This window comes from Tursiops truncatus, chromosome X (assembly GCF_011762595.2).
Source record: "Tursiops truncatus isolate mTurTru1 chromosome X, mTurTru1.mat.Y, whole genome shotgun sequence".
Lineage (NCBI taxonomy): Eukaryota > Metazoa > Chordata > Mammalia > Artiodactyla > Delphinidae > Tursiops > Tursiops truncatus.
This window is the reverse complement of record NC_047055.1, coordinates 65,305,219-65,321,229: the sequence shown is the minus strand read 5'-3', so window position 1 is coordinate 65,321,229 and position 16,011 is coordinate 65,305,219. Positions and strand designations below refer to the sequence as shown.

The 16,011-nt window shown below is 40.3% G+C and overlaps 1 protein-coding gene across 1 annotated transcript; it reads left to right on the top strand.

Moving 5' to 3' along the window:
• Window positions 1-10,439: 10,439 nt before the first annotated feature.
• LOC101330561 (toll-like receptor 13) lies at window positions 10,440-12,425 on the top strand. Its single transcript, XM_019932111.1, is given in 1 exon segment — window positions 10,440-12,425. A coding segment is annotated over 1 exon segment (1,986 nt).
• The last annotated feature ends 3,586 nt before the right edge of the window (window positions 12,426-16,011 follow it).

Genomic DNA, 16,011 nt, shown 5'->3' with positions numbered 1-16,011 from the left:
CACCCACTGGTGCAAGTCCCATCCCTATCTTTTTGTCTCTGTTTATTCTTTTTTCTTTTGCCCTACCCAGTTACGTGGGGGGTTTCTTGCCTTTTGGGAGGTCTGAGGTCTTCTGCCAGCATTCAGTAGGTGTTCTGTAGGAGTTGTTCCACGTGTAGATGTATTTCTGATGTATCTGTGGGGAGGAAGGTGATCTCCACGTCTTACTCTTCCGCCATCTTCCCCCCAGAATACTTTTGAGAGTGGAAGGGGGTAATAATTGGATGGGATGACAATAGGCATAAACTGAGACATAATGGTCACTATATATATATATATATATATATATATATATGAATGACCTGCTTTTCTGATCCTTCACCATGATAGTCACCCTCTTGTAGATACCCATCGCATTTTGTCAATGGCTCATTTAAAATATGGTGAACAGGGACTTCCCTGGTGGCGCAGTAGTTAAGAGTCTGCCTGCCAATGCAGGGGACACGGGTTCGATCCCTGGTCCGGGAAGATCCCACATGCCGCAGAGCAGCTAAGCCCGTGCACCACAACTACTGAGACTGCACTCTACAGCCTGCGAGCCACAACTACTGAGTCTGTGTGCCACAACTACTGAAGCCCATGCACCTAGAGCCTGTGCTCCGCAATACGAGAAGCCACCGCAATGAGAAGCCCGCACACCTCAACCAAGAGTAGCCCCCGCTCGCTGCAACTAGAGAAAGCCCGCGCACAGCAAGACCCAATGCAGCCAAAAAGAAAATTAATTAATTAAAAAATATATGGTGAACAGGAAATTGCTAAGTATGATTTGACCAGGGGAACAATATTTCATTCATTTAATCCAAGATTGTGTTAACTGCTTGAGCAGCTCTGTAACATGGTTGATCTGTTGAACAAAATCTTTAGCTTGTTATAATTTCTTAAAGATTACCAGTATCAATTTTTTTCAAAATTATGTCTATAAAGTCTTTAAATATCTTAGAATGTTACTGATCTGGGCTTGGAAACTTCCAACTCCTATAACATTTTATTTATTCCTATATTGAGTGTTTACTTCTGTGTAGTATAACTTACTTGTGTATGTGAATCCACCTCTCTGTAAATTATTGCTTAAGGGCAGGGACCATGACCTATACATCTTGTCTTGAGCATCACCTTGCATAGTAGCTGAAACAAAGTAGGTACTCAACAAATGTGTAGGAAATGCATTAACACATGAATGCATGAATTTAAAACAGCTATACATTCTTTTACCAATACCTCAACTATTTTGGCATTCAGCTCCCTCTTAGTCATATTTATTCTATCCTCTCCAACTTGAAAATATTGATTGCTGTTGTTTTGACTTGGAAGCTATAAATAAAATATAATTCAGTAGTCTGGGTTTCTCTTTGTTATATTATGTATGTTATATTCAGGGTGACCAGATGTTGCAGCCTGTACAGCTCAATTAATGCCTGTTATGTTTAATGCCACTTTCACTCTCAAAAGTGTCCTGATTTGCTTGATAAATTATGTGTAGTCATCTTTCTTATGTCATTTTCCTTCTTCTTTCTGTTCAGAACATAACCTAAGATTCCCTCAGGTTGTCCTGTTGTCCCCAGTATGTCTTATCTTATAGGCATGTGTCATTTTTACATTTATCCTAGCTAGGTACTGTCTGCTACAGCTTCTCTTCACTTCTAGAAAAGCCAAAAGGAAGAAGTTTAAATTGCAGAGAATAAGGCTGGAAGATCAGGACTACAAGGAACCACTAAACAAATACTTGTATAAACTACTGAGAGAGTTGTGGACTCTCTTTCCCTGGACCTTGACAGATCAGCTCAGCATTCGTCTGTTGTGTATTATGCATGCAGAGGCCTGCTTGATGGCCTTTGGAAGTCCCTCTCAGCTCTGAGATTCTCTAAATACTTTTTAAAGCTAGATTAGCAGTAAAGGTCAGTGACCTATATCTGGGGCTAAAATCAGCATATGATCCCTGGATGGATTAAGGCACAGCGCAAGAAAATCTCTGTTAGGAAAGGAGCAGATGGGTGGCAGTCTAGACATCTCTTAGTGGAATTTCTGGGTCCATCTTTCTCAAGCTGGGTTCCCAGCCTCATCCACAGAAGTCAGGGGCAGTAGTAGCCTGTGCCCTATGCTGCCTGAGTCATGTTTCTACTCCTCACTTTCCCACTTAGGAGCAGCTGGCTTAGCTTCTGGGATGGGAGAGGGCAGGGTGACCAAAGCCCCATCTGCTCTGAAAGCTCCCTAATGACTGGGAACTAAGTAAACAGCAGTTTTCTGAATCAGCCTCTTGCATAACTTTGTCATTTAAGGTCAAACTTTTCCAGTATTAGTGAGTTACAGTTCTCCTCTCCAACCCCCATGCTACCCCACTTTCATTTCCAGCTCCACCCAGCGCTGGTTCCTGTTGCCCAAGTAAAATAATGCCTCGGTGAACTACAGAGTAGCTTTCAGTCCCCTCTTGGGTTTTGCTGAAATGGCCCAGGAATTCAGAAATGGTTCTTGCCCCCCTGCAGGGTCAAGATGATCTCTGCAGCCCCCTCAGCAACACAGAAACTTTCTTCCTCTGCCCCTCTCCATTGGGTTCCATGGCCCCTCATTTCAATTCTGCTTCCCCTGAGGAGGAACTCCAGCCGGTGGGTAACATATCAAGAGGCTGTGGGCTGACCAGGAGCCTGGTGGCTCAGTGCTCAGCAACAAGCTTTTGGCTTGAGTTACAGTGGATATGAGGCCATTGATTGAACTCTAGCTTACAGATGAGGAAACTGAGACTGAAACAAGTGTATAACTTGAGCATAGCTGGTAAGTGACAGAGCTGGGACTTGAAGCCAGGTTTTGCAGATTTCAAAGCTGAGCCTACTTCTGGTCAGGTCAGCCTAAGAGCTTCCCACCTCTTTTCCTTACTTCCCAGGAATGGGATGGGTTGAGGAGATCAGGTGCTCCCTGTAAGACTTTTTAATGGTTTTAGAGCATGCAAAGGCTTCAGGCTTCTTAGGGTCCAGGCAATATGCAATCAATTAGCAATCCCTCCTGCTGAGAGACGCAATGGAAATGAACTTGCATTAGGCCTGTGTAAACTGTTAAAATTAGGTCTTCTTGTGGTACAGTCTTGGCACGAGTCAAAACACAAATCCAACTTCAATAGCTTTTTCTTAAAGAGAATCTTTTCTGCAGATTTTCTTAAAGGGGCAGCACATGGGTTTACACAGCACGGCAAACAGTGAGGCTTGATAAAATCCCTCTTCTCTTGTCCATCTCCACAGCCACAGTTCAAATCTCTGTCTCTTTCTGCCTCCCCCTTCACACTCTTTCTTTCTCACTCTGTGTTGCTCTCTCCACTTCTTCCTTTTCAACACACATAAAAACTTGTTCTCTGGCTTCCCTGGTGGCGCAGTGGTTGAGAGTCCGCCTGCCGATGCAGGGGACACGGGTTCGTGCCTCGGTCCGCGAAGATCCCACATGCGCAGAGCGGCTGGGCCCGTGAGCCATGGCCGCTGAGCCTGCGCGTCCAGAGCCTGTGCTCCGTTGTGGGAGAGGCCGCAACAGTGAGAGGCCCGCGTACCGCAAAAACAAAAACAAACAAACAAAAAAACTTGTTCTCTTTGCCTTCAGGCTTCTGGGACGTGTAATGCCCTGGGACGTCTAATCTGTCTCTTGCTCTGGATGTTTTTCACCCGCAGGGAGAATCCCCACCCTTAACGCTAGTGAATTCTGAATTCTGGTTTCCTTCTTGTTAAAGCTGTGTGATGCAGAAATGATCATTAGATTATGCAAATCCTGAAAAACTGATGATATTATCAATGAACATGATGTTCTTAATATTTCAGAACAAATTTAAAACACTTAGGCTTGTCTTTTATGGTCTTCTTGTATCTGAGATATCAAAAAAGCCTAAATTCCTGCTTATCAAGAATTGACATTTATTGAGCACCTGTGACATGCCAGTCCCTGTGCTAGGCAATTTCATCCATGTTATTGTATGTAAACTTAGCCAGGTGTGGTGTGGATTTTTAACTCTCACTTTATAAATTTTCCAAAACTAAGGTTCTCAGGGGTTAAGTCCAATGTTACACAGAGCGAGGGTTGAAATCTGATTCTGAAACCCATATCCTTTCCACTGTATCAAATTACCCCTTATAGCTGAAGTGAGATATAAACAATAATAACAGTTACTTTATGCCTAAAAATATTTGAGGCCACTTCTTAATACTACTCTGTAATTATTAAACATAATTTTGCCATTGAATTAAAAACAATTTAATGATAACCAAATTTGGTGTTCTCTACACCATAAACTATAAAGTAAAAAGCTAGTACAATTTTTATTATAAATGTTTGACTAATCTACAGATATACTGTCTTTTTAACACCCCCCCCCAAAAATCCTTAAGCCTTCCCTTTTGGAAAATGTTTGCTAAACCTTTTGGTCAATGGAGATTTCGCTGAGAATATGATTGGATCAACATTAAATATATGAGTCATGTGGCAATGATATTTTTAAGAGAGGATTATCCCTTTGTTTCCTTTTACTGTTTTTTTAAAATTAATTAATTAATTAATTTTTGGCTGTGTGGGGTCTTCGTTGCTGTGTGCGGGCTTTCTCTAGTTGCGGCTGGGGGGGCACTCTTTGTTGCAGTGCGTGGGCTTCTCACTGTGGTGGCTTCTCTTGTTGGAGCACAGGCTCTAGGCACATGGGCTTCAGTAGTTGTGGCATGTGGGCTCAGTAGTTGTGGTTCACAGGGTCAGTTGCTCTGTAGCATGTGGGATCTTCCCAGACCAGGGATCGAACCCATGTCCCCTGCATTGGCAGGTGGATTCTTAACAACTGCGCCACCAGGGAAGTCCTCCTTTTACTGTTCTTATCCTAAAGAAATCCCTGTATAACTGTTTGTGGGATAGCCATCCAACTAGCAAAATAACATCCTTTCTAGTGGGATTTTCATTGTCCTTTCTGCCAGCTATGGGACTAGAACCTACGTGGACAAACTGGTGGAAGATAAAAGCAACTTGAAATCAGGAAACTTGGGTTCTTCTCATGGCTTTTCTTTTGACAAGTCACTTCACCTCTCTAAACATATTATTTTTTAAGGATTTATACTGAGTCATGAGAGAGATGGGCTGGTCTTTCGCACAAATGGTTTGGCAAGTTAATTCAGTGTATGTGAAATTCTTTCATATTGCTTGTCTTTCTTAGTCAAAAAGGCTGAGTTGAAAAGTGAATTAACATTTATCTCTGAGAAATGAAAACATATGCCCACACAAAAACTTGTACATGAATATTCATAGCAACTTTATTCATAATAGTCAAAAATTGGAAACAATCCAGGTGTCCATCAACTGATGAATGGATGAACCAACTCTGGAATACTATGGAATACATACCATGGAATACTACTAAAATAAAAAGGAACAAACTAATAATATACACAACGATCTGGATGAATCTTTAGGGAATTATGCGGAGTGAAACAAACCAACTTAAAAGGTCATATACTATATGTTTCCAACTATATAAGGTTCTTGAAGTGACAAACTTAAAGAGGCAGAGAACAGATTAGCAGTTATGTGTTGTGATAGAATTGTTCTGTATCTTGACTGCAGTAGTGGATATACAAACATACATAGGTGATAAAATTTTATAGAGCTAAATATACCACACATAAGTACAAGTAAAACTGGGGAAATCTGAACAAGATTGGTGGATTGTATCAATGTCAATGTCCTGGTTGTAATGCTGCACCATAGTTTTGCAAGAGGTTACCACTGGGGGAAACTGGGCAAAATGTATAAGACATCTCTCTGTATATTTCCTACAACTGCACGTGAATCTACATTTATCTCAAAATAGAAAGTTTACTTTAAAAACAAAGTAAGTAAATAAGGTTTCCTTTTGTCCATTAAAATGCCCTAACCTGAAATGAAGTGTTGAGGCTAAAGAGAAAGAAATTCCAAAGGGTTTAGAATCTCCTGGGTGCTAATTTTAGGCACAGTCTTGTCTGTGCAAATACAGCAGCAGCTGCCTTGAAAAGTCTTTGTTGAGCAGTTTTCTGAATGGCTCCTTTGATCCTGTCAGTTTCTGCAGTGGGTATATCATGGGTAGACTTGCAAGTTGGTTAACTTGGCTCCAGGGTGGAGAGAACCACAGCTCCTCCTTTACTCTGTGGGTACCCCACTTCGAGTTCTATGGGCTGGCTTGACAGGGTCCAGTCCAAAAAATCAGCTGCATCCTTGTGGGAAGGGGGAAGGGGTAAATCTGGCTGTCAAGCACCAATGCATAGCAAAGGACACAGAAATGTTGACTTAAGAGTATATAGTGCTTGAACCCGTGTCCCCTGCAGAAGCCCGTGCACCGCAACAAAGAGTAGCTCCTGCTCACTGCAACTAGAGAAAGCCTGTGTGCAGCAATGATGACCCAACACAGCCAAAAAAGAAAAAAACGAGTATATAGTGGACAGAGGAGGATCAGGAATGGAATCTGGCAGCTAAGGTAGAAAACACTCAACTTTTTGTTTTTCCCTAAAAATGAACTAGCTTATATGTTCTGTATTTGTCAATAATTTTTTCCCTTTTCTTCTCACATAGTTTGCTCCTTAACTAGGAGGAAGCCAGGTTCCAGGTGTTTTGAGAAGTGGAGCTTTAGAATTTCTATAGCAGCTTCGTGCTAGATTGCATCCATACATTTAATTTTGTGCTAGTTTTTTTAATCATTATTTTGGAGGAAAACATATTAAGGAACCTGGAATCAGATGCTCAGCTTTTAGATGCTTTTGGTATAGCAAGTTTGCTACAAGAAAGTAAAACTTTAGGCTAGGGGCTCTCTAAACAAGGGTGAACTAATGACAAAGTTATAAACTAGTCAAAGTTGTCTTTCACGACTCCTGCCTTCACCCTTTGTGTACTCTTTTTTCCCCTCGTTGGGACTCCTTCCCTCCTTGCCCCACACCCAACTGTCCAGTATCCTCATAGCCTCTCCTTACAGACATTTTAGAGATTTTCTGTCTGGAAGGACACAGGAGAAGCTGATAACAAAGGAGGAGGGCTGAGGAACTGGGGTGAGGAGACTTACATTTTTACTGTGCATCATTTTGTGCTGTTTGAATTTTAAATATCTGCATGTACCACCTATTGGAAAATTTTTTTTAACTTTTTTCAGTAAAGAATTTGCTATCTAGGCAGTCCATGGCATATAATATTTTGGGAAAAGATGGTCTAGGTTGAAGTGATGTAGATCAAACCTTATTTGCTTATAAAAGTTTTCAAAATAAGTGTTTGTGTTCTAAACTGAAAGCCTGATGCCAATTTTTTAAAAAATTAAAATGATTACAAATATCATTTTTAATCAAATGCTAAATGCTATGCTTTAGACTAACCTTTACAAATATGGTAAAAATACATCCTGAAATTTTAAATCTAGTTCCAATGAAAAATATTCTAACCCAATGTAAGAATAGCATGTCTTGACTTTTGGTTCATAAAATATGGTCAGCATAGATATATTTTTCTAATATAGAAATTAAGTAGGGCAGCACAGTGACAATATCATAAAATTGTATTACATAGTATACAGACATCTAGTTTACTGTAGAAATTTCTTTTTTAATTGAAGTATAGTTGAATTACAATGTTGTCTTAGTTTCAGGTATACAGCAAAGTGATTGTTTATATATATATTTTTTTCAGATTCCTTTCCATTATAAGATATTATGAGATGTTGAATATAGTTCCCTGTGCTACACAGTAGGACCTTTGATGTTTATCTATTTTATATAAAGTAGTGTGTATTTGTTAATCCCAAGCTCCTAATTTATGTCTCTCCCTCCTTCCCCTTTGGTAACCGTATGTCTGTTTTCTATGTCTAGGCTCTGTTTCTGTAAATAAGTTCATTTGTACCTTTTTCTTAGATTCCACATATGAGTGATATCATATGATATTTGTCTTTCTTTCTGTATCTGACTTACTTCACTTAGTATGACAATCTGTAGGTCTATCCATGTTGCTGCAAATGGCACTGTTTTGTTCTTTTTTATGGCTGAGTAATTATCACAACTTCTTTACCCATTGATTTCTTTATGGACACTTAGGTTGCTTCCATGTCCTGGCTATTGTACATAGTGCTGCTATGAACATTGGGGAGCATGTATCTTTAGTCTACTATAGAAAGTTCTTATTTCTTCACTATCCTTGCCTCATTTTGAATACCACAACCAGACGAGTTTGGCTCTCTGCCCTGTTCCAGTACTTTGAAAAGTTCAGTGTGACAGGCCTAAACTCAAGCTGCAAAAACCAGTGCTGTTTGGGTCTTTGCACAGATTCTTTCCTATTCACTTTCTTGACTGCCTACTCTCTGCTCTCATCTCCCTGGCATGCTGAACCTAGTTCCACAACTGCTTCTAGAAGTCGTTCATTTTGGTTACCTTTAAGTACTTTTCTTCTATGGTTTATAGGCCCCAGCTCCCTGCTCTGGTATTGGCTCTGAATGCTCCTTTGATTGCAGTAACACCAGCAGTTCCAGGTAAAAGAAACCTCCTCCACTAGCCCTGTCCCCATGGAAACTTTATTAACAAAGCTTGTCCCTTTCTGTACCTTGTCAGGGTGGGCAATTTGGATGTTTGGAGCTTTACAGTTTTCCTTCATTTAAAATTTCCTGTGACAAACAGGGATAGATTTTAGGGGTCATATTGGTAACCCTTGTCATCTGTGAGAGCAGAGAACACATTCATCTGGCAATGCCATCTTGTTCAACCCAGTTTCCTTGAGTCACCTCACACTTATGCAAGACATATTTACTTATACTACTACTTTTTCTTCCTCTTCTGCTCCTTCTCCTCTTTGCCCTTCTCCTTCTTCTTATATTTACTTTTGCAATGAAATCTCTCATCCTTTGATCCATTTCCTTCCTGTTGCCTAACAAACTTAAAATGCCTTAAAGCATTAGCCTCCTAGCACTGAATAAATCTACTCATCTCAGTCCTAATACCAGTGGGCTGACTTAAAATTGAAACTATCATTAGATCATTGTTTTTTTCATTTTCTCTGTCATTGACATGGATATAAAGTGTAAGTATAAACTTAGGACACCATCTTTTGTGGAATATTCTAGAATTTATACACCAAATTAGCATTCTTCAAAGTGACCACTGAGATAAAGTTGTTACAAGTATCCCTGTGATGTAATCATTGTTACAAATGGTTGGGGGCTGCTCTTTTGGAATTAAGGGGCGACAGAAGGTAGTGGAAAGAACATGAGGTTCTGAGATGATATAGCCTTTGCTTTTTTTTTTTGCCACATATTCTGTGTTTCTATTTATATGAAATGTCCAGAATAAGCATACCCATAGAGAGAGAAAATAGGTTAGTGGTTGTCAGGGCCTACATAAAAGCAAGAATGGAGAGTGATTGCTAATGTGTGCAGGGCTTTTTTTTGGGGGGGGGCGGTGAAGACAATTTTCTGGAATTGGATAGTGATAATTGCAAAAACTTGCAACTATATTAAAAACCACTTCATTATATACACTTTAAAAGAATAAAGTTTATGGTATATAAAATATACTTTAAACTGCTATTAAAAATGTATGTAAACTTACATCTGATTTCCACATAAATAAGATATAGCCTTTTCTTTGAATTGCTAATCTGCCTCACATTAGCTGTACAATATTTGTGTCTCAGCTTCCAGTTCCCCATGTATACAGTGGGGTTAAGACTGTTTATCTTGCTGAGTTTTGTAGTGAGTCATTCATGCCTATGAAAATGCTGGACACATAGTAAGTGCTTGATATTTTCACACTTCTGTACTTACTGCCAATTTATCATCTGTGCAAGAAATTTGTTGCCCCTGTACACTCTCCCTTAGTTGATGGCTCTATTTCCCCCTCTCTCTTTGTGTTCTGGTCAAACTCAACTATATTCTTCCTTAAAAAATTAGGAGTATGAGGGAAATTTTCTGACTTGATATATATTGAAACTTACAGCAAATAAAATAATTAATTGAAAATCTATAGATGTCATCCCATTAACAAAAAAAAATCTATCATCACTATGATTTAATATAGGGAGGTTGTGACCAATATTATGAGACCAACATAAAAAATGCATAGGAAATGTATGAATTTGAAAAAGAGATATATAACTTCCATTACCTACAGAGAACATAATCATTAACAGATAAACCTAATAGAATAAACAGTCATATTTTAAAAACTATTAGGAGTTCACAAAGCTTTCTATGCTTATGATCAACAAGAACACAAAAAATTAAAAAGTTATGGCACCCTTGCTATACTTAACTAGAAAATTAAATAGGAAAAAATAAGATATTTCTCAATATCTCAATAATAAAATCTAAAAGTTTCTAGGACATACCCTAACACAGAAACACAAAAATTTACAGAGAATATTTTAAAACTTTTAAAAAATATAAAGGAGATTTTGACTAAATGAAGATATACCAAGTCTATATTTGGTGTCGCCTCCTCTGAAATTTACCTGTATTAGAGGCTTTGGTTTTTTGGGAAAATGCCATTAATGCAGAGGGCGTAAAGCGCCTTGCCAACTGTACCAGGCTTTTGTCCCTTGACCTGAGCCAAAGCAGTGATCTCGTTCACCTCAATGACAGTGAGTTTGATGCTATGCCCAGCCTCCAAAGGCTGAATCTAAACACGTGTCAACTTTCCTTTGTCAGCAACAGGACCTGGAATGCCCTCCAGAACTTGAGAGCCCTAGACCTGAGCCACAATAAGTTTAAAAGATTTCCAGAATTTGCATTTTCACCCTTGAGGTACCTACAATCTCTCTTTCTCTCTAGAAATCCCATCACAGTACTCAATAATATGGCCTTCTATGGGCTGTATTCATTGAAGGAGCTCAACTTGGCTGGGTGCTGGATAGTAAAAATTGACAAATACTCCTTTCCTCAATTTCCAAATTTAGAGAGTTTAGACCTTGGATACAACAATATTCGGACACTGAAACGCAGAACATTTCAGTTTCTGAAGAAGCTCCAAGTTCTCATTCTCTCCCAGAACCGCCTGAAAGACATAGAGGAGAATGCATTTTCTGACCTCAATTACTTCTATAAACTTGACTTGGCATACAATATCTTGTCAAGTTTTCAAGCAGGCCTTTTCTTGGGCCTGGAAAATCTAGAAGTTTTGAATCTCAGTTTTAATAAAATTAGTTATGAAACCAGTAGGACCTTGCCATTTCCTCCATTTATGAACCTCAAGTCTTTGAAACAACTCAACCTAGAAGGACAAATACATGGAATTCAGGTTGTTCCAACCAACTTCTTCCAAGGGCTGAATGGCCTGCAGGAGCTACTCCTAGGGAAAAATCCCATGGTATTCCTAGACCACCTTCAGTTTGACTCCCTGCTTAATCTCACAAAGTTGGATATCTCAGGAACAAAATCTGGAGACTGAAGTCTCAGTTTAAATATTTCCTTATTCCAAAAACTCAAAAGACTAAAAATGCTGCACCTGGAAAACAACAACTTAGAGTCATTGACTCCTGGCATGTTCTCTGGATTAGAAAGCCTTCAGGACTTCTCTTTAAGATTCAACAACGTAAGAGTCATTAATCAAAGTCATCTGGAGAATCTGAAGTCTCTGAAGTACTTTGATCTCTATGGGAACAAACTTCAGTGCAGCTGTGACAATGCATGGTTCAAGAATTGGTCAATAAACACAGCAAATGTCCATATCCCCTACCTCTGGAGCTATACTTGTCAGCAGCCAAATATCCAGAGTTTGTTGATAGATTTTGATGATTCTATGTGTAATTTTGACCTAGGAAATGTTTGCTTCTTCTGCTCCTTCAGTCTGGTCCTCACAACCATGGTCTCCTCTTGGTTCATTGCCAAGATGACTCTGTCTCTATGGTATGGGCTCTACATATTTTAAGCCTGGTACCTGGCCAAGTGGCAAAGGACAGAGAAGGATTTCATCTATGATGCCTTTGTCTCTTTCACTGCCACTGATGAGCAGTGGGTATATGAAGAGCTTGTTCCAGCCCTAGAAGAAGGTGGCCAGCCCACTTTTAAGCTCTGTCTTCACCACTGGGACTTTGATCCAGGCATAGGCATCTTTGAGAACATCCAGAATGACATCAACACCAGCCGGAAAACTTTGTGTGTGGTCAGTAACCACTACCTGCACAGTGAATGGTGCCAACTTGAAGTACAGCTGGCCAGCATCAAGATGTTCTATGAGCACGAGGATGTCATCATCTTGATCTTCCTGGAAGAGATCCCAAACTATAAGTTATCCAGCTACCACCGACTCAGGAAACTTGTGAATAGGCAGACATTTATCACCTGGCCAGACAGTGCCCAAGAGAGGCCACTCTTCTGGGCTTGTATTAGAAATGCATTGGGCAACAAATCTGTGGAGAAAGACAACACACAGCTGATTGTGGCCCAGTGACTAGAAGTCTTTGTGACCTCAAATCCAATGTTGCCCAAGGTGTGTATCGACTAAGAGTGTGACTGAATGTACCTGCTCTGCAGGGAGAAGGTTTCTCATGACCATTATTTGGTTAATGTCCATCAGGCAACTGGAAGAGTGAAGGGAGCTGCCTGAGGAAGCTTCAGGAACAGTGTTAGGGGATGTAATCCCGCTATTAGGGGATTAGATATTCGGAAAGTAGGGCCCTCATATGTGCTTGAGAACATTGCTCAGCTAGTTTATCCAAATCAGTTCCTGTCAAGATAGATTGAACTATACTCCTTCTAAGAACCTATAACAACATATACACCACACACAGGGTTTAATAAAAGCAAAAAAACAAAAGTTAGGATTCTGGTGTATTCTCCTTTAGGGCATGAAATTCCAAAGGCCAGCTTCTGTTTAAGTCAGAGCCCAAGTGTTAGGAGAGTCCTAGTCTGGATCCATTGATTTACTCAATGGGAAGCAGCCTTGATGATCTAGCAGTGCAATGATGACTGCAGGAACTATCACCTAGCTGTGATAAAAGACTTCATAGAGCAGTTTCTGGCAGCTATTCATAGGGTTGTAGCCCCAATGGCTTCATGCTTCAAGCACCAGATACAGACCAGTGTCCTGTAGCAGGCAATATCTGTAGGGAGCAACACCCAGCATAGGGGCCATGGCTCTGGTAGTAGGCAAAAGCGCTACAGATTCCTGTAGGAAGGAATTTCTTACAGGAAAAGTACTATAAATTCCTGGAGCAAGAGGGGCCGTAGGGATCTAGAGGAGATCAGCCTATAGTGGGATTAGTAGGGTACCAACACTGTCCTTTTCTGATTGTCTCTCCATGAGGACTTGGTCTTTGCCCTTTATCCCTAAGACTCTGAGAGGAGTTTGTTGAGGAAGAAAGACCCTGATGGGCAGAATCTTTAGCAGCTGAGGTAGTCAAATGTCTACCTCAGTGGGCCCTTGCCAGGTCTCTCTGTACTACACATGACTCCCCTGTGTGAAGAGAGGTCGGCATGTTTGGGACAGGACTTTTGTTAAATTGTTAGGGAAAAATCCAAGGGCATTTGTGTGGGAAATTGTGAGTTATCAGCTGGATGTTTGTGGGTTAAATATTACATTGTTGCAGGAAAGGTTTACAACTGCCTCATGGGAGATGAAAGAAATATGACATTACTTAATTTTCTTTAAATCAAATGATATCTGATTTTGAGGCCCTGTTCTGCTAGATTGTTAAAAATTCTATCTTAGTCATTATGGGCTCCTCACCCTCACCCACTAACCCCTCATGTTCTTGCATAAAGCAAAAAAAGAAAAAGTTGGTGGAGGACTTTTGTAGAAAGGAAGTGCTCAGGAGTGAAAAACAGCTCTTTTTTTTTTGCATCCTGAAAAAAATGGGGGGCAATTTCTCCAGTCTTTGGTCCACATTACCACTTGTATTGTATGCCCATCATCCAAGCTGGATCCCTGGAGTCTGAGGACTCTGCTGCCTCTGGGCTATGCTTGGCACTGCAGTTTTTGCTGAAATTGGAGATAGCCATTCACCTCCCTGGAGATGAAAAGGGTCTTGGATCCCACCACTCAAGGAAACAGCAAGTAGACCTCTGTTCTTTTCCTGGTCTTACGTAAACTTCACCTCTCTGGGTGCTTCAGTCACCATTCTGTGCCCTGTCCTCCTCTCATCTCACACACACACACACACACACACACACACACACACACACACACACACACCCTGGCATGATTAAATAAACTAAGACAGGAAGACAACTTCCTGTCTTCAGACAACTTCAACAGGCATAGGAGTATATTCCCTTTGGATGGAGGGAGCTATATTTCTCTTCTTCTTCCTGATTCTTCCACAGCAGGAAAAATAAAACAAAAACATCTCTATACATTGTTCTGCCATGAAATTAATAAGTGAAAATGACTAGCAGACTAAGATCATTGGGCAGCATGCCAATCAATGGCTGTATAGGATTCTTTGAAATTACAGTGTGTGACATGAGGGGCACAATACCATGAAGAGGGTGATGGCTGTAGCCTAGTAGGAAAGTACACATTGGTGCATGTGTGTGTAGTCCTTCTTGGAAGGAAAGGTGGATAATTAATAACTTGAACTCGTTTCATTTTCGAAACGATGAGGCAATCATGCTGGAACAGAGACTAAATTTTATACACATATTCCAGGAAACCAGATGAACAGCAGTGTTCACCCATGTACTTGGGACCAGCTACATAATTGCAGGGCCTAATGTAAAATGAAAATGCGGGGCCACTTGTCCAAAAGTTATTCGGAATTTCAAGACAGTGATGGCAGAGCACTAAACCAAGTACAGGGACCTTCTGAGTGTGGAGCCCTGTGTGACTGCACTGGTCACATGCCCATGAAGCTGGTCCTGCTTGTGACTATCAGCCAGGTGAATAGGATTTTCTCCTCACAACTTAAATCTCCAAATAGGAAAACAGTGTGTATTTTCCCACAGAACATATTATTTAATCCAGTAAAGGGATGATTATTTCCTTGAACGAAACTGTCTCGCCAGTCTTTGAGGTCATCTTAAAAAAGAAATGGAATTGTCTTTTGTATTAAAAAAAATGCCATCACACCACCACAGATAAAATGGTGCCATTGTCATTCCTGTTGTTTTAGTCTTGGAATGGACTGGGGCACTAACTCAAGGCATACCCATTATACAAAGGTTTGCATTATGTTTTTACATGTATCAAATATTTACTTAGCTGGGATACAGGGAAATTCATTTCCTAGACCAAATTACTAAAACTATAGGCACTTTAAAATGAAACCATTGGAGCTGTAATTATATAAAAAAGATATTTGGAAATGATTATGTAGTTAATTTCTCTATCATCAATCAATCTGCAGTAACAAGTGGTTTAAATTGGAACAGAAAAAAATTTAGATGAGAAAAAGAGAAATGTTCCTGCCAGTAAAGCTAAAAATATATTAAGCTTAATTTGTTAGAAAGATCTGAATTTTTTTCCCTACAGATACTGAAAAAAGGGATAGAAATCTCTCTGTTTAGAATTATTTATATGGGCCTACCTGGATGATTTTGCAAAATTTATTTAATTAATTTATTTTATTGTTGGCTGTGTTGGGTCTTCGTTGCTGCCTGCGGGCTTTCTCTAGTTGCAGAGAGCCGGGGCTAGTGGGCTTCTCATTGCGGTGGCTTCTCTTGTTGCGGAGCATGGGCTCTAGGCGCACAGGCTTCAGTAGTTGTGGCGCACAGGCTTAGTTGCTCTGCGGCATGTGGGATCTTCCCGGACCAGGGCTCGAACTCATGTCCCCTGCATCGGCAGGTGGATTCTTAACCACTGTGCCACCAGGGAAGCCCCTACCTGGATGATTTTTAAGCTCATCTTCCAAACCAGAGTTTCAGTGCCAGCTCTGTATTTATGAGAAAGGGATGTCTCCACCTATTGAATATATGTTTCCTTGCAACCACACATTTGCCCTTAATAATAGGATTAGTGATTGAGTTTAAGAGGCAGAGCCAAAATTATTCCTTGGCACACACAGTGTGGTCCAGAGATCAGAAGCATGAGCATCACC